Source organism: Nyctibius grandis, chromosome 7 (assembly GCF_013368605.1).
Source record: "Nyctibius grandis isolate bNycGra1 chromosome 7, bNycGra1.pri, whole genome shotgun sequence".
Classification (NCBI taxonomy): domain Eukaryota; kingdom Metazoa; phylum Chordata; class Aves; order Nyctibiiformes; family Nyctibiidae; genus Nyctibius; species Nyctibius grandis.
The window spans coordinates 59,660,348-59,676,628 of record NC_090664.1 but is presented as its reverse complement, the minus strand read 5'-3'; the positions used below and the strand labels follow the sequence as shown (position 1 = coordinate 59,676,628).

Below are 16,281 nucleotides of genomic sequence, written 5' to 3'. Positions count from 1 at the left end.
CTTCAACTCTTTGGATGCAGACATCCAGCCAATCCCTCACCCACCTCATAGTCCATCCATCAAATCCACCTCCCTCCAACCTCTCTCCAGTCTCCTGGGAAGGCTTCAGACACACTGCCCCTGACAGCCGTTTAAACAAACATGTCTCACACGGAGAGACACCGTGACCCGAGGCAGGAGGGTGGGTGAGCGATCTCCCATTGCCCTTTCCTGTCTCGCAGGGGGATGGCACAAGGTTGTTCCTGCCTCACGTGCAGACTCTGGGCTCTCCTGGACCCTGCCAGCTGCACCTTCAGGAACACAACTGGCCACGACACCTCGTCCTCGCTGGTCCCAGCAATTCGTTTATCCTCTTGGTTCTCCTGGTAGTTCTCTACTGCTTCTTCCACCAGCCTCAAAACGATCGTCCTCAGCCCCCACCCTCAGTTTTGCTGTTTCTCAGGTCTCTCACATGGCTCTGCCCATAGCACCTTCTCTTCTCCCTTCATGTTTCTTCCAGCCAGCCTTAACGTTTCAATTTAATACCATCTCAGCTCTGTGTTGATGATTCATAGTTCTGACTTTCTATTCCTGGACTGTCTCCTGTCCAAAATGAAGTCTCAGCTTATTTCCCCCTCCAGCATTCCAAGTGTGTACCCACAAGCCCAAGCTCAGCATGATTAAAGAGAGCTGTTACTAATCCCAGCTTTGTCCCCTCTTCCCCCAAGCCCTTGCTGCTCGATGACTGGGGTCGTCACTCAGATCCTGTCTGTGAGGTAAGGACACAATTCAGACACCGCTACAGGGAACAGAGGTCAGGGACCCAACTCTCCTCTGCACACCCTGGCTGTCCCTAAGCCCCTACACAGCTACACGAGTTACAGCCCCTGAGATACAGCCTCTGTCACCTGGCCACAGCCCCCAGCCTTCCACTCCACAATCACTACTGCAGCCTTCCCCCCAAAACCGTCTATAACGCATCAAATTGTGCCTCATCCACGTTCAGTCAGAACGCTGCTGCTAAAATTATTTTCCTAACCTCTCCTTCCTCAGCAGGCCACCCCTCCCTCTGAATCCCCGCTCCGGGCCCTCCTCTTCTGTCACGTCAACTGCAAGCTGCTTGTCTTCACCCTCCCAAACTACTCACACGTTACCAGCTCCCCTTCCTTCGCTGCTGCAGAGCTGACTCTTCTCCTCCCAAAGCGTGACAGCAAGCTCTGCTCCGAGCTGCTGCACTTGGAGCAAACACCTCTCTGTTTTCTCCCATTTGTACTTCACGATTGAGCAGAGCTCTCTGTAACCAACCGGAAATCTGCTCTATTATCCTCTTCCAAATTGCTCCTTAAAGCTCTCCTGTGCCTCTGTACTCACCAGAAACAACGAAAACACAGAATCACAGAATCAATGAGGATGGAAGAGCCCTCTGGGATCATCGAGTCCAACCGTTGCCCTGACACCACCATGGCAACTAGACCAGGGCACTAAGTGCCATGGCCAGGCTTTTCTTAAACCCCTCCAGAGATGGTGACTCCAGCACCTCCCTGGGCAGCCCCTTCCAATGGCTAATGACCGTTGCTCAGAAGAAATGCTTCCTCATGGCCAACCTGACCCTCCCCTGGCCAAGCTTGAGGCTGTGTCCTCTTGTCCTAGCGCTGGTTGCCTGGGAGAAGAGGCCGACTCCCACTGCGCTACAACCTCCCTTCAGGTAGTTGTAGACTGCACTAAGGTCACCTCTGAGCCTCCTCTTCTCCAGACTAAACACCCCCAGCTCCCTCAGCCGTTCCTTGGAGGTGAACACCACAGGTCAGACGACTGCCATGCTATGTCCACGCCCACGATGCAGCCCACGCTCCCCCCTCGCTCATCGGCACCTGCTTCTCAGCTGTAAGTTCACCACAAGACGGCCTCGGCCCCTCGCTCCGTTCCCTTCCATTCACCCATCTGGGCCTGGGCAAGGGACGTGCCCTCGCTAGAGGCTGATCTGAACGTCAAAGCCCTTTCACAGAGTGCAGGAGTCACCGCTGGGCTGAACATCAAAAGCAGCCCAAAATCCACAGCCGGAGGCGAGCGAGCAGCACCCGCGCTGCGGGCAGCAAGCGTCGGGGCCGACAGCCCGCGTGAGCCAGCGCGGCGAGTGCTGGGGCCTCAGCAACGGGCCCTGAACTAAAGCTGACCTCTAGGGGAACCTCCAACCACACACCATATAACATCGGTATCTGATCATTAGTGAAATATGCATGATTACTAACGAAAGATGTAGCTTAGGTAAAATATAATCCTTAGTGAAAGTGAAAAGCCACGAGAACGTGTCCATGTCACGAGAACGTGCCTGTCTCTCCTTGCTGAGAGGCAGCTGTCGAGGCTGGGAAGCCAGGTGTCCGTCCGTGTCTGGGAGCAGGTAGTCAGAGCCAAGCAGATACAGACACTCCCTTGGCTCCTCCCCAAGCCCTGGCCGGGCTTTGGGTGGCACTAACCGGGTGAAACCAGACTTTCTGTATTTGAAGTTATATAAGCTTGTTTATTCCATAGTATAAAAGCTGGACCCTCTCACAGCGACTCTGGAGGCCTCACCTATGGGTGGACACGCTGTGTAGCACCTCCCAACTGCCAGGAAAGGCTCTGCCAATCCTCACTGCAACTGGGGCTCCCCAGCTGATGGTAAAGTATTAAGGCAATTAGTGATGAGTCTTTCTTAATCACTATGCTTAATCCTATGTACTAATGATTAGGCGCATCACCCTGCTTTGTTCTGTTCCTGCTGTATTATTTCCCTTACTGTTCTATTGCTGCTTTAAACTAAAATAAAAGTAAGCTCATCTTCTGAACCTGGTGTCCGTGCCCTTTGTACTGGCAAAACACGCGGCGAGTCGAGATGAACCCGCCGCCAGCGGCTCCCAGCCCTCCAGGACAGCACCAGCACACGACCAGGACCGCGGGCGCAGCAGCCAGCCAGCTGGAACTGAGGCGCAGGCTCTCGATGACGGGTGGATTTCATCACCACGCAGATCCCGTGGAAAGAAGATCTCACACATAACCCCGGGCAAGAGCTTCCAGAGTGACTCACGCAAGCCAGAGGCTCCAGCGCCGAGACGCAGCCCCACGGCAGCGAGGCACTGAGGACAGCTGCAAACACCCCTTTCCCTCCGTGTGCCACGAGCTGGGTCACTCTGTTCTGTCTAGATACCTATTTCTTGGGATTTGTAGGGATTGGGGAACTGCAGGGGTTTGCCAGGTTAGGCTGAAACTGGACAGCAGGTCTGGAAGCTACTGGGGCAGGAGAGGCAAGCAGACAGGGAAGAACAGGCCTCAATCATATGAACCCCCTTTCAGTAGGGAAGCAGGTTAAATTATCTTGATTTTTAGCCTTCCTGCCTCAAAAGACTCCTTGTTCTGGTGACAACACTTGAGAAAATCCACCTGAACGGGCACACCCTGGCGTCAGCGCTGCTGGCGATGCCCAGGGCGCTGCGGGAGCAGGGTACGAGACGACGGGTGCCTTTCTCACGCCGGGCACTGCAGGCAGAAACACAACGGCCGTGGCTCGCCCGCTCCGTACAGCTGCTGCACGGGGGGCTCTGCCCTGCAGAACGCGCTGGGGGAGGATCTGAGAAAAATCAGATGCCCAAGGAGGAAGGTGGGATCACGAAGAGAAAAGGGACTGTTCTGCCCAGAGGGACGCAACAGAAACACGACGGTATCGCCGAGGTGAAAAGCTCTGATCACAGGCATGCTGCTGGGGCAGCTCTTGCATCCCCCAGTTTCTAGCAGTCCATACCATTCCACATCAGCCAGTTCATCTGGAAACACAGTTTAAGGTCCAGATCAGACATAACTTAAACCTAATCTGGCCACCCAAATTAACCAGAGGTCCCATCACCAGCTCTGAACAGCCAGCCCGGATGCACAAACGCCCTTAATCCTCATCTTGGTGAGACTCCAGAGGAGGTGAGAGCCCAGCGCTGCCCGGGACCTGAAGGTGTCCACGCAGAACGCGAACAGGCTCTGTCAGCAGCTCTAGGAGACCTCCTGAAAGGGGATGGCAAGATCAACTCTTCACAGACCAGTTGCCACAAACTAACCACACTTGAATTTCCCCTGCTGGGTCACCAGGCAAAGCCCCGGCCCCTCCAGCCCAAGCATGGAAGGGAAGCCCAGGCAACAGTCCTGGCCACAACCCGGGGTCTCGCCCTGCACCGAGGCAGCTCCGGGGATGGGATCAGCAGGAACCAGCAAAACACAGGGGGGCCTTCCCCCCAGCCCTGACCACGTGTTACCCCCTCCTCGCCTGCGCCCACACTCGCACTCACGCAGTCGCACCATGAGCAGCTGAAAACCATCCGACCAAACCCCGGTGCACAGCCCGGTTCCTACCGGAGCAGCTCCCTGACCCGCTCACCACGCAATGAGCGCTGGCAAAGGAAGGGCAGGCAAGGAGCTGCCGGGTGGGAAGAGCCGCATCGGCCGTTCTGGCAGCAGCCACTCTTGTAGGGGATCGAGGTAATTGTGAAACCGCAGCCACAGACATCTCCAACGCTCTCACTGAGGCCACATCCACATCCCACTCCTCCCCTGCGGCGTACCTCTGTGTCCCCATCCTTTCCTCAGAGTTCTTGCCCCCACAGCATGAGAAACCACCTCTTCCCTCACCACGGCACCTGCAGCTTCATCCTACTCGGCCTTCAGCCATCAAGATCATCCTTCAGTCTTCCTGCTCTGGCTTCGTTGTCCCTCCCAGCTCCTGTCGATCACAGCATCGAGCAATTTCTTTTTCTGATTTTCTGACTCCTCCACAAGACCTTGGTCTTGAGTTGCAAGAGTTGTATCTGGCGAAGATGGCTCCAGGTAATTGGGCCTGCAGTATAAAACTTCATAAACACGGGGGATGTATTTGTCCCAGCGTGGTACAGGCCCCTCCAGCCGTGTTTCTGCTTGGCCCATCACCCCACGGGGCCGAGGTCCCCCCTCGCACCAGGACCTGCCCCAGGACTCTCCCCACGCAGATCCTCCTGCTGGTGCCGCTCACGCCGGGCACCAGCTCTGGGGGATGCTGAGCAGGGTCAGCCCTGCCGACCCCTCTGCCAGGCGAGGGCACACGCTGCCTCAGGGGACCCAGGGCTCTCCCCTGGTGGCACGTGAGGTGGCTCGAGGAGCTCCTCCAGCACCCTCAGGGGTCTGTCCCGGGAGCCTTTGCCCCGAGACCCCAGCACCCTCCATCCAAACAAACAACATTGGCCCCATCTCTCATTTTTGTGTTCTTTTAACCCCCTCTGCACTTCATTTCCAGCGCAGCTCAGGACTACGGTGACAGGAGCCCTGCCCCGAGCCGCAGGCAGGAGGGGCAGCGCGGCAGAGGACACGCAGCCGCCGGGATGCCCGGTTCTGGCCCCGGGAGCAGAGATGCGCTGGGGGCTCTGGAGCTGGCTGCCCTCGGAGGAGATGGGGCACAGCCCCTCCCGCCGCCGCTCCCTGCGGTTTCCAGGCCTTGGGGAAATTACAGGCACTCTTAAACAGGGCAATTCTGCAGAGGTCATGGAATTAGCAGGAAAACGCTGGCTAAGCAGAACACTCTCCTTCCCAAAGGGTGTAATTTACTTGAGGCTGATTCAGCTGAGCAAGGGCATGCCGGAGCCCTGCGTGCGGCCGGGCAGCACGGGGCTCCCCGGGCCGAGGCGGGACGCCGGGAGGGCTCCAGCGAGCGGCGCTTTGGCCGTCCTCGAGAAGGTACCGCGTCAGCGGCAACTCCTGCCTCCGACCCCGCTTGGTGAACCAGAGCATCACGAACCAGTTTTAAAAGACACTGGAAAAGGACACAGAACAGAGCTGTAAAACTTACGCTGGGCCTGAATGAAATGGCAAGGTCCAGCCAGTGTAACTCATCAGACGAAGAGACAGTGACCTCATTAAGGGGTACTAGAGGCTTAAACACAGCAATACCCAGTATCAAAGGACGACTTACTCTTAGAGAGAAACATACAAAAAGAAAAATCCAGGGTCTTGGAGATGCCTATTGAAAAAATGATGTTAATTATTAACAGCAAGATGTCTAATAATGGAGGAAAAACTAAGGTAGCAAGGCCCTAGACTGTAACCGTGTCTCAAAGAGACGCCTTCAGCGATGCCTTCCAGTGAGCTGGTCTGGGAACAGGCCACAATCCCGGGACGAAGGGTGCATACCAAGCGACCCAGCAGCCCACTCTGGTCTTAAACCCAGTGAAACAGCTGGGACCCGGAGAGACGCAAGGCCAACACGCAAAGGCAGCTCCTGCCCAGCAAAGCCCGGCGCAGAGCCACAGCTAACCGCCAGCCTGCTCCCGGCAGATCCTTCTCCAGGGCCTTTTGCATCCCGTGCCTCTGCCAGAGAAGCAACAGCTGAAAAACGTAGAGGGAAGCTTTTCCAAACTAATCCCGCTTCTTAAAATGTGGAAAGGAACCAAAGCGAGTTTAGAAGTGTGCTGGAGGGGTGCAGAAGGACAATGAAGGGAAAAACACTCACTCTGGGTAAAACCCTGACTGCCTCACTCAAGCAGGTTCTTGCTCCTGCTCCCTGGCCACCAAGTCCCCTCACCCCAGCTGACACCTTTCCCCAAGCTCCTCCCGAGAGCTGAGCCTTCGGGTGGGCTGCAAGGCACGTGCACGGCAGCAACACCAGGAAACAACTCCTGCCACTTGACAAAAGCTCTGCTGAGGGATCTCACCTGCTTCCCCTCATCCATCCTCCACCTCCTCCCCCCTGGCCCTCGTTACTTTATGCCCACAGAACACCTCTGTGCCACCACCTTCTCGGTCCCTCGCTGCCATCCTCCTCCCATGTCTCCACCCTCCCGGCTCGCTCTCTCCTGGGCCAGTGGGTCCACGCTGGCTCCTGCAGCCCCACCAGCTCGCAGGCCCCGTCCCACGCGTCCCTCGGGGGATCCCTCTGCACCGCCGGCATCGCTCTCCCTGCCTAGAACCGGTGATCTGGTCACTTCTGAAAACTCACTTCTACCAAAGAAATTAAGCGCTGTGTCGTTACTGTTCTAATTACAAATTCTATTAATATAATTCTGTCTCTAGTCTGTCCCAGAGTAACATCCTCAGAGGTCACATTTATCGCTAGCGGGGGTCGTACCAACCTCAGAACTGAAGCTGCGTATCATTTTGCTTTAGGCATATATAAAACCTTCCCCCGAGCTCAGCAGCTTGCAGCAGTCTCCGAGATCTGGCGGAGCAGCCAGCCTGGGACGATGGAGACGCTCCTTGCTAGCCCCCTGAAAATCTGTCCAAATTTGGCGGTTAGAAACTACTGAAAAGCACCGGGTCCTGCCTGTGATTCAGCTGCCGCTGGCGACCTGCCAAACCCGCCGCCTTCCCCAGCAGCCCTCCCTCCCGCCGCAGCCTCCCAACGAAGCTCCAGCTCCAAGGAGGAGACCAAAACGAAGCAGACTCGCCTCTCCTCCCGCAGCGACACGTCCCCCTGGGCCCCGGGGCGGCTGGCCGGGGAGCAGCCGCAGGCTCCACGCCGCAGGCTCCGTCCAGACGCGCTTTTTGCCCCGTCGCTGACTCCAAACCCTTCCCGTCCCCCCTCGGGACAGGGCTCCTTCCCCGCCCCGGCAGGGCACCCAGGGCTCTGCAGCAGCCTGCCCAGACCCGCCCCGTGCCCCCCTGGCCGTGCCGCCCGCAGCATGAGCCCCCAGCCCATGAGGTTTCCACCAACACGGCTCCGAAGGCGAGAGCCTGCACCGAGGCCGTGGCGGAGGGTGGGCGGCTCAGGCACACCGCCACGGGAGGGGACCAGCCCCGGCCTTGTTCCCTGTTAAAAATGAAGGGATTGGCTGCAGAAAAAGAATCTGGCAAGAGGACGTGAGCGAGTCTTGTGCTATCCAGCACTCAGCGTCAGGAAGCTGAATCTGGGATTTCACTGGTAACTTCCCTCACAGATTTCAGGGCCAGAAGCATCGTTACGGTCACAGAATCTGATCTTCGGATCAAGAACATCAACAAACAAAAACCCTCTCCCAGCAATTTCTGTACCAAGCCCAAAACAGGCAGTGTAGAAGGATATTATTCCCTTCCAGGCTCAGGCACCTCAAGAGATGACAACATCTCCAGCAAAACGCTTCCCACCGTTAATTCAGTCTCTCACATGTACTTGGTAACGTACCGCGTGTAACCGCATAATCACAGCGGGCTCTTCACCAGGATCAGGGTTTAACGCAGCGCCTAGCAGGTAAGTGGGGAAAGCAGCCAAGGTGGGGAAACCTGTGGGGTTCCTGCTGCGAAGAAAGGAGGGAGGAGGTGGGGAAGGACCAGAGGAGACAGGATGGGTCCGTGGTCCGAGCAGGCAAAGCCCCCGAGGCCACCCAGCCTCCCGCCCCGTCCCAGCCTTGGGTGACGCCGACTGAGCCGTGCCACGGCTGCCTGCTAGTGCGCTGGTCACTCTTCGTGCCTCACCCTCGGGTGAGGCGGGACAGCTGCCATCCAGCTTCGGGGAGCCCTGACTGCTGGCAGCGGCGCCTGACAGAACGTTGTTTTCACACCTTCCTCTGAGCAGCGGGAGAAAACAGGCACCACGAGCGACGTTGCTAAGAGACGCACCCGAACGCCAACGAGCTCGCCCTCAGCTCACGCGCGTTCGCGGGGCGCAGGACGGGGCGCAGACAGACAGCGGCTGGGCAGGGACACACACCCCAGCGCCTGGGGAGCAGCGGGGGCAGCTCTGGGGAGGGAGGCGAGGGGCAGGGACGAGGCAGCGCGGGAGGGCTGGACACAGCGCTCTGCCTGCGGAGATGGCCCCACGAGAAACTCGGGACTAACACCCAGGCTGCGTCCGGCAGTGCTTCAGCTGGCAGCTTCTCTGTCCCACAACACGGGAAGCACAAGCAGGGTCAGACCACGTCATCGCAGCCACCGGTCCCTTGGGTCTTGCACCACAGCCGGCATCAGAGGCACAAACAAGGAAGAGCTGCAGGAACCCACGGGAACGGACGTGAGATGGTCTTTCTGGACCATCCTGACCTCCCCAGCTGGAGACGGGCTGGAGCCCCGATGCGCCGGGCTCAGGCACTGCCACTGATCTCCAGGACAAATCCCTTCCCTCTTCACCTCATTAAATTTCATTAACTCAATGGCAGGAGACCTCACAGAGCAGCCAGAGAAGCGGAAAAAAGCCCTCTCCTTTTATTGGTTTTACATTTGCCCTGTCCTGTTCCCACTGAGCGTCCTTTGTCCTTGCGCTGCAAGACAGAGAAACAGATTCTTGAATTTACAGTCCCTTGACCATGCAATCTTTCAGATTCTCGTTACAGCCGCCCTCACTTTTCTTCCTTCCAAAGAAACTACCCCGGAGGCTGATGCGGGATGCAGCCACCTGGAGAACAGCTCCAGGGCAGCCGCCTGGCCCGGACTGCCGTCCCCACGCAGCGTCACCGGCGGAGGAGGCCGGCACCCCCTCCCGCCTGCACCCACTGCAGCGGGGCCGCCGCTCTCCGAAGCCGGTCTTGCGTGCCGGTCCCACGTGCCACCTGCAGCCACATTTCTGACGCGAGCCCGTGGGAGCGGAGCTGAGCACGCTGCCAGAATCGAGCGGAGACAACAAAAACCACGGCAGGGAAACAGCCACCCTCGGCAAGCTGCCAAACCGAACCAGGGCTCCTCACACACGGATGGCACCCGCGGCCCTGGCAGAAGGGCACAGCCCGGCTGCAAACGCCCGATGGCTCAGGCGCACCGGAGCCAGCGAGGCCTCTCTGTGGGGCTGCTGCAAGCCACCTCCAGCCTCCCGCAGGCAGGGCTGTGACCCTTCCCCTCGCCCTCGCCCACCCGTCCCCTCGCTCTCTCAGCCCCTCCACTGCCCGTTCCTGGGGCCGGGGCTGCAGCTTTCTGTGTGACAGGCTGTGGCACCCCCGCGCCCCCGGCCCGGTGCCCGTCGCTCCCCAGGACGGGTCCCCTCGCACCCGGAGCTCGGCGGCCCACGCTGCGGCTCCGGAGGGGAAGGACGGAGGCGATGTCCTCCAGCCCTGCCAGGCCTCGACCACTGGCGCTGCAGGCCGCGGCGCCGGGCCGGGACCCCCGCGGCAGGGGCGGCTGCGGGGTACCCCCCCCGCCCCGTCCTCCCTTCTCCCTCCCCTCCCGCCCGGCGCCTGCAGCCCCCGGGACGGAGCCCGGCCGGGCCCCGGGCCCCCCGGCAGCGGGGGCCGCCGCGTCCCCGCAGGCCCTCGCCGCAGGCCGCGGCCCGGCCCCGCCGCGCCTCCGGCCACCCCCGCAGGCCGCCCGCTTCCCGCCGCTGCCGCGGGGCCCGCCGGGCAGCGCAGCCGGTCCCGGCCCGGCAAAGCGGCGGGGCGGGCCGGGCTGCAACCGGGCCCCGCGGGCAGGCAGCGGGGCGAGGCCGCCGCCCCCGGCGGGCACCGGGAGCAGGTGCAGCGGCCGGCAGGGACAAAGGCCAGCGGCCACGGCCCGGCCCGGTTCGGTTCGGTCGGGGCCGGCACGGCCCCGCTTGGCCAGGCCCGGACCAGCGCGGATCGGCGCAGTGCGGCTGGCCCCGGTTGGGCTCGCCCGGCCCCGGCCTGGCCCCGGTTCGGTTCGATGCGGCTGGCCCCGGTCCGGCCCGGCCGGCCCCGGTTCGGTGCGGTTCGGCCCTCCCGCCCCCGGCCCGGCCCGGCCCCGCTCACCCTCGATGGAGATGACGTGCTCGCGGATCTGGCTCTGCAGCGCCAGGTCCTCCACGCGCTCGATGAGGTCGTAGATGGCGTAGATGTTGGGGTGCACCGACTCGAAGCGCCCGATCTCGGCCCGGATCGCCGCCGAGTTGGAGAGCCCGAACTGCGGCGGCGGCGGCCCGCCGGGCTGCGGGCCCGAGGGGCCGGGCACGGGCACCGGCACCGGCCCGCCCGGCGCCGCCAGGCTCTGCTGCTGCGGGCTCTGCCCGGGCCCGCCCTGGAAGTTCATGGCGGCGGCGGCGGCGGGGGCCGGCGGTCAGCGGCGCGGGGCCGCGGGCAGCCGCTGCATGGCCGCGCTCCGCCGGCTCCGCCGCTCTGCGGGCTCTGCCGCCGCCCCCGCCCCGCGCCGCTCGCACCGCCGGCAGCGCGCCCCGCGTCACGCACCGCCCCCGCCCCGCCCGCGCGCGCGCGTCACGGCGGGGGCAGCGGCACCGGCCCCGGGGCGGGGCGGGGGGCTGCGGAGGGGGGCGGTCCGGCCCTGCCCCGATCCCGCACGGCCCCGCGCCCGCCGCCCCCGGCTCTGCCCGCCCGCACCGGCGCTCGCCCCCCGCCCGCCCCCGGCCCCTCCTGCCGCTCCCACGCTGCCGGGGACGGGTCGGGCCAGGCCGGGGGCACGCGGCTGGCCGCCCCTCGCCACCCCATCGCCGCCCCTCGCCACCCCTCACCGCTCCTCGCCCCCCCATCGCCGCCCCTCGCCACCCCTCTCGCCGGGGGTGCCCCCACCGCAGCGCCAGCCTCGTGGTGCCTCCCCTGCCCGCCCCCCCCCAGGCCCCTCAGCAGCCCCCGGGACACCGGGCCGATGCCCCCAGCCCGGGCTGGGGCCCCCTCGGCACCCCGACCCGCCCGGCCCTGCCTCCCGGCTGCGTGTCGGAGGGAATGTCATCGTCACGCTCATCGTGCCAAGGTCACTAACGGAACACGTGAAACACGGCTGGTCCCCAACCACCACCCCACCGCGGTGGGGTCCCCTCTCCCGCTGCCATCGCCTCACTCACACGCCCGGTACAGGCTGCTTCGGCGAAGGCCAGCGCGGTGACGGCACCGCCCGGGGGGCCATTGCTTGGGGACCGTGGTGCTGCCGCGGGCAGGGCACCGGCGCGGGCGGTGGGTCCGGCTGACGCAGCTGCAGGCGGTCGCGCCGATCGGGCTCCCTGCAGCCGTGACCCCCAGGCTGCCAGCCCACCGCTCCCGTGGGGCAGGGCCCACAGAGCCCACCCGGCCGTGCTCGCCCCTAAAAGCAGCTGCGAGGGGTGGCACGGGATGGGCACGGCACCGCGCCGGCAGCAGCACGGGCGCGGGCAGCCTGGCCCAGCTGAGCCAGCGGCCGCGCCGGAGAGGTGGCTGGAAAGGAGCGAGCATCTTCCGAAGAGCTGAGGAACGAAGAAAACTGGCTCATGAGCCCTGGCAGATCAAATCAGCGAGTGTAATTAGGGAGATGAAGACACAGAGCTGGAAAATGGCCAGCTGAGGGAAACCCAACGAATCCCTCTCTCCGTCCCACCGGGAGATGCCCCGGTGCCGGGGGGCTCGGGGTGGCCGGGGGCAGGCTCCCACCCTCCACCCTTCCTGGAGGTGAGATGGGAAGGGCTGGAGGAGGAGGAGGAGGAGGAGGAAGAGCAATCTCCGGAGGGTTTCTCACCAGAAACACCGCTGCAGGGCGCCGGCAGCCGGGTGCTGGGGTGCGTGGGTGGGAGAGGCACATCCCTGCCCGCTCTGCCTCCCGCGTTTGGCGTGCCGGGGCTCCCCGGGAGCGCGGTGCCTGCGGCCTGCGCCATGGGAAGGGTTTCACGGGAAAAACGTTTTCAGGAGGGTTTTGCTGAAAGCTTTTAGAAAATCCACGTCCTTACAGCCCCTGGATCAGCCTCACCCGTGCGCTCACCAACGCTCTCCCAGATCTCTTAGTGGGTTTGTGAGTCACGAGCTCGCTCTGCGCCGGGCTCTGCCCTCAAACGCCAGCTGTAACCACGGCAGCGCCCGTCCGGCGCCGCGGGCTCTGCCCTGCGAGGTGCTGGATGGGGGCTGCTGCCCCCAGCCTGTCCTGGAGCGGTGACTCCTCTGCCACAGACACCTCAGTCTGAGGCCTTTCCCCAGGTGTCCTGCCCGTAAAAAACGGCCCCACACCCCATCCACCAAAGCGGTTGGGTTCGTCTCCTCGCAAAGCTCCTTCGGTACCACGCGCCGAGGGTGTTCCAGCCTGCCCACGCGTGAAGAGCAAGAGCGATCTGCCAAGGTGGCCTCGCAGGTACCTCCCAGCTCCTCTCGCATGGTGAACATTTATTTCATCATCTCCGAATGAGAAAACCACGTTGGTGGTTTCTCTGTCCAAAACAGCTGCCTTGGGGCCTTTCTCTCAGTCCGCTCTCTCCTCAGAGGGGAGGCCCAGGAGAAGGCTGCAGGTCCTGGATGTTTCTGAAAGGCGTGTGTGGTCCTGCACCATCACCCCGTGAGGGCTCCTGGGCCAACGGCGATGTTTTCCTTAAGTTAGTGCCTGGGAAGCGTGAGCCATCGCAGCCTGGGGCGTTTCCAGAGGTCCACGGGGAGACTCCTGGGTTTCTGTTAGGTCTGGGGGGCCCACGCAGCACGGTCAGAATCACAGAATCACGGAGTCATTTTGGTTGGGAAGGATCATCGAGTCCACCCGTTACCCCAGCACTGCCAAGGCCACCACTACCCCATGGCCCTCAGCACCACATCTACACGGCTTTTAAATCCCCCCAGGGATGGGGACTCCACCACTGCCCTGGGCAGCCTGTGCCAGCGCTTGACAACCCTTTCCATGAAGAAATTGTTCCTGATCTCCAATCTAAATTAGTCTTTTTTTAATAAATATCTGTACATATCTGGAAGAAGAGGAAAAAAGAAAAACATCCATTGCTTTCTGCTTTTCTCCTTCGCTTTATGCACCAGCAGAGCTGTGGACGTGGGTGAAAAGTGAAACCTGAAAAGATGAACCTGAGCAGCCACATCCACCTGCAACCCCCAGACCCCCCCGGTCTGCTGACGTGCCACCCCCGTGCCCCCCCGTGCCACCGCTGCGGATCCCGCCCTGCCCCTCGGTTTGTGCTTGGCCTTTGGGGTCAGGATGGGGAGCGAACCTGGCAATTTGATGCTCTGAACTGGACGGGTGCTGGTATAACCCATCCTACAATTAGTGATCATAATGGGACCGCAATCAATCTGCACAGTGATAATCCCAGCCAGTAACATGTTTACGCAGCGCTTCGAAAAGCTTAATTTCCTTGGACGAGGAAAGTCAAGAGAAATCACTGAAAAGGAAAGATTAGACTAAAAAATACGGATTTAAATGCAAACCCCAAGCAGAACTGGCTGGCCAAGAAAAAGGGACAGATTTGAAAATCCATCTTGAAAGGACTGGCGTCAGAAGCCTGATTCGGGGTGTGACGGGCTGGTTTCAGGGAACATTTCCCTCTGCGCAGACAGGGCTGTGCTGGGACCGCCGGAGCGCTGAGCTCGGCACAACGGCTCCTGCCCGAGACACGGTGTCACATCAAATTTATTTTCTTCCGGGTTTGCTCCATCATTTCCCCAATTAAATGTAAATGTCAAAGCCAATACCCACCGGCTCTTTCCCTGAGCACGGCACCAGCCGGTGCCACCCTTCCCTGGACCGGTGTCCCCTTCCCCGCGGCGCGACGGGACGCACCGGCGCAGGGCACTGCGGGGTCCCCTTGGGGCGTCACGGGCTGTCCCATCGCACCCGGGGGCCTCTGCGCTGAGAGCAGGAACGTTCCTCGACTGAAGCCCGGGGGATGTTTGGCTGAAACAGGAATTCCCTGGAGACCCGCAGGCAGAGGAGGCAGAGCCATCGTCCCCACGGCGCGTGTGATGCTCTGGGCCGTGTCTCTAGAGAAGCACGGGCAGGAGGGGGCTGAAGCCTCGCCAGCCTCCACCAGTGGGCCCAGGAGAAGCGACGCTCCCCTAACTCGTTGCTTTGTGTCCTGAGTTCCCAAGGAAACAAGTCACCCCTCACTCACAGCACCCCCTCAGACCGGGGCCACGGGCACCGGCGTGTCGGTGGCAGAGCCGGGGCAGAGCGGAGCCATGCCGGCACGGCGGGGGCAGCCACGGCGGCGGCAGCCACCAGCACCATGCGGACGTGCGTGGAGACAGGCGCTGGGCACAGCGGTGCCAGCCAGGTGCCTCCGCCTGCCTCGGGCCTGATCCAGCCCACGGCAACACCCTGCACTTGTGCAACTCCTTGTTAGCGTGCGCCTTGTCATCTGTGTGACCTGCACCTCAGAGGGAGCAGGGCTGTCTCCACGTGGCAGGGACCAGCATCACCCATTTCCACTCGTGCTTCCACACCAGTTTCCATGTCCTTGTGCTCAGAGCGGATTCACGTGACAACGAGACACCTTTTGTGTCGTCAGTGTTTCAGCTCGTTAATTTATAACGTCTCACAAGAACCCTGAGAGTGACAGGCCTGGCAAGAAGAGCACCTGAACTCGAGGGAACAGGCTGAACAGTGAGCGGTGTCGCTCAGGGGCAGCAGCTGGATTCAGCCTGGTGCAGAGCGGGGCAGAGCCCTGGCAGGGACCGTGCTTCCCCCCGCGCTGGACGTGCTTCCCACTGCGCGTTTCTGTGACCCACACCGTTCCCGTGACAGCTCCCCGCCAGCTCTGCCTGGGGCTGATCCGAACGCCCAGGAACGGGGCAACACCAGCAGCTCAGCCCGTGGCTGTCGCTGGGCTCACCCCTGCCCATCTCCCACCTACTCTATCCTGCCAGGCAACCAGCGACAGGACAAGAGGACACAGCCTCAAGCTTGGCCAGGGGAGGGTCAGGTTGGACATCAGGAAGCATTTCTTCTCAGCAAGGGTCATTAGACATTGGAAGGGGCTGCCCAGGGAGGTGGTGGAGTCACCATCTCTGGAGGGGTTTAAGAAAAGCCTGGCCATGGCACTTAGTGCCCTGGTCTAGTTGCCATGGTGGTGTCAGGGCAATGGTTGGACTCGATGATCCCAGAGGGCTCTTCCAACCTCACTGATTCTGTGATTCTGTGATTCTGCCTCGGCCAACACAAACAGATTTGCATACGTACATTAATTTTAAAAATAAACTGGTAAAATACTTTACTGTTTGTAAAAGAAAGAAATAGAAGAAGGAACTCAACAGCGCTGCTGGAAAGGGCTGAAAAAGGCCATTCTCATTCGTCCCCTTGTCCCAGGCCAGCCCCGTTGTCTGACCGGGCTCCTGAGAACATTTCTCCTGCCCTCCCAACCCGCCCGTGACGGAGACCTGACAGCGTTTGCTCTATTCCGGCGCTCGGTTATTCTTAGAAAATTATCAGAGTTCCCTTTCTGGAGCTGCAGCAGATGATTCCTTTCCCTTCCTAAATTATTCCCTCCCTCTTCTCATCACTCTTCTCCACATTTCCATACATGCAAAGTCATTGCAGCCGCCTCCTTTCCCAGCTGGAACAAGCCCGAGCGTTCGAGCCAGGAGCTCGTGGCCTCGCAGAATCAACGAGGTTGGAAGAGCCCTCTGGGCTCATCGGGTCCAACCATCGCCCTGACACCACCATGGCAACTAGACCATGGCACTAAGTGCCGAGCCTCTGGCCAGCCTGGCCGATCTCGTACGGACT

General features: G+C 61.3%; 1 protein-coding gene across 2 annotated transcripts in view; it reads right to left on the bottom strand.

The window, feature by feature from the left end:
• Positions 1-10,902, bottom strand: part of AGAP3 (ArfGAP with GTPase domain, ankyrin repeat and PH domain 3) — a 106,991-nt gene extending 96,089 nt beyond the window's left edge. For both annotated transcript variants that reach the window (XM_068404812.1, XM_068404813.1), the window contains exon 1: positions 10,626-10,902. In XM_068404812.1, the coding sequence (XP_068260913.1) occupies positions 10,626-10,902 (277 nt within the window). The remainder of the gene's footprint in view (positions 1-10,625) is intronic.
• Between the last annotated feature and the right edge of the window lie 5,379 nt (positions 10,903-16,281).